The sequence below is a fragment of the Plectropomus leopardus genome, unplaced genomic scaffold (assembly GCF_008729295.1).
Source record: "Plectropomus leopardus isolate mb unplaced genomic scaffold, YSFRI_Pleo_2.0 unplaced_scaffold23750, whole genome shotgun sequence".
Taxonomy (NCBI): Eukaryota; Metazoa; Chordata; class Actinopteri; order Perciformes; family Serranidae; genus Plectropomus; species Plectropomus leopardus.
The window spans coordinates 1-1,903 of record NW_024625770.1 but is presented as its reverse complement, the minus strand read 5'-3'; the positions used below and the strand labels follow the sequence as shown (position 1 = coordinate 1,903).

Below are 1,903 nucleotides of genomic sequence, written 5' to 3'. Positions count from 1 at the left end.
GGCCACATTGGAAACATTGCCGCCTCTGTCCCTGTGGAGGACTTTACAATACACGGAGGTACCGTCTGCTCTCCTTCTGTGTCTGAGCGTGCTGCTGAGCATTTGTGCTCCATTGTTTCGTAGATTTTCCGGATCATGGCTGCGCCTTGATTGTGGTTATGGTTGTGCTGATGCTGTGATCCTGCCTTTGGCTGCGTCTGTATCGTGGTTATGGTTGTGCTGATGCTGTGATCTTGCCTTTGGCTGCGTCTGTATCGTGGTTATGGTTGTGCTGATGCTGTGATCCTGCCTTTGGGTGTGTCTGGATTGTGGTCATGGTTGTGCTGATGCTGTGATCCTGCCTTTGGCTGTGTCTGTATGGTGGTCATGGTTGTGCTGCTGTGATCCTGCCTTTGACTGTGTCTGTATGATGGTCATGGTTGTGCTGATGCTGTGATCCTGCCTTTGGCTGTGTCTGGATTGTGGTCATGGTTGTGCTGATGCTGTGATCCTGCCTTTGACTGCGTCTGGATAATGGGCTTTATAAATAAAATTGACTTGATCTCTCAGATCCGTGTTTTAAAACCGTGTGTCCGTGTTCCAGGTTTGAGTCGCATCCTAAAGGGTCGAGCAAACATGGTGAGTCAGCGGGTGTGTGACTGGGCTCTCGGGGAATATATGGCCTTCGGCTCGCTGCTCAAAGAGGGGATCCACGTACGCCTCAGCGGACAGGATGTGGAGAGAGGCACGTTCAGGTAACATATACAGGAAAAGGCCAAAGTTTCGTTTGTCTCTCTTTGTTTTGGAGATGAACCCAAAAGCTTGTGATAAAGTAATTTTCTAATTTGGACTCTGTCAACTACCTAGTGTTTGTTGAAATATATATTTTTGTGTATATACACTGTATCAAGATGTTTCTGGCTAAATTTTTTAAAAAATTATAAAAAAGAAAGAAATTCAATTTTACTGAAAGTCATCTCTTGCACAGTGATTCTCACAGTTTTTATTTTCGGCTTCGCAGCCATCGACACCACGTTCTCCACGACCAGAACGTTGATAAGCGGATCTGCATCCCGATGAACTTCGTTTCCCCCGATCAGGCGCCGTACACCGTCTGCAACAGCTCGCTGTCCGAGTACGGTGTGCTGGGTGAGTAACATTTCCGCACAGTTTTAAATATATTTTAACGGATGGATGGTCACTTTAACTCCAAAAAAATACTGATCCAGTTTTTTATGTATTAAATGTTCATCAGATGTGTGTCTTTATACATTAAAACAAGTTTTCACTCTCTTCTATATCAACGCCTTTTAGCAATTTCTTTATATTTAATTCATAGTTTTATATATTATCCATATAATATTAGAAAGGTCGATGATGATGTTTAATTATTTCTGGATGTGTGTGTGTGTGTGTGTGTGTGTGTGTGTGTGTGTGTGTATATATATATTTTATTTTTTTTTTCTTTACACTTTGTATGGTGTTCTATGTACTTTTTGGGGTTTACTTGATTAATGTTTACTGGCTGGTTACTTTATTTGTTTTTTGTTGTCGTTTAAATAAGATAATTTTTTATTACTCCCACGATGGGGAAATTTGAATTGTTTCAGCAGCAAGGTGTGTACAAGATGTACAAGCAAATATAAATAATATTTGTGCAACTAAATAAATTTCAGTTAATTGTGATTATTGGTTACTTTAACTGTACAAAAAAATACTGATTCATTTTTTTTAAAAGCCACATGCGTTTAGAAAGCTCAGTTGCAGAACCAAAGTGCTGTATTTTAATGTGCTCTGTGTTGTGTCGGCAGGGTTTGAGTTGGGTTTCGCCATGGCCAGTCCCAACGCGCTGGTGCTGTGGGAGGCCCAGTTCGGAGACTTTCACAACACGGCTCAGTGCATCATCGACCAGTTCATCAGCTCG

At 41.7% G+C, this 1,903-nt stretch overlaps 1 protein-coding gene across 1 annotated transcript; it reads left to right on the top strand.

The window, feature by feature from the left end:
- Positions 1 to 6: 6 nt before the first annotated feature.
- Positions 7 to 1,890, top strand: LOC121966253 (2-oxoglutarate dehydrogenase, mitochondrial-like; the record flags this gene model as incomplete). The annotated part of the gene is made up of 4 exons (XM_042516362.1): positions 7 to 58; positions 584 to 734; positions 1,001 to 1,128; positions 1,791 to 1,890. Coding segments are annotated over exons 2-4 (347 nt in total), but the record flags the coding sequence as incomplete, so codon positions are not given.
- Positions 1,891 to 1,903: the final 13 nt, after the last annotated feature.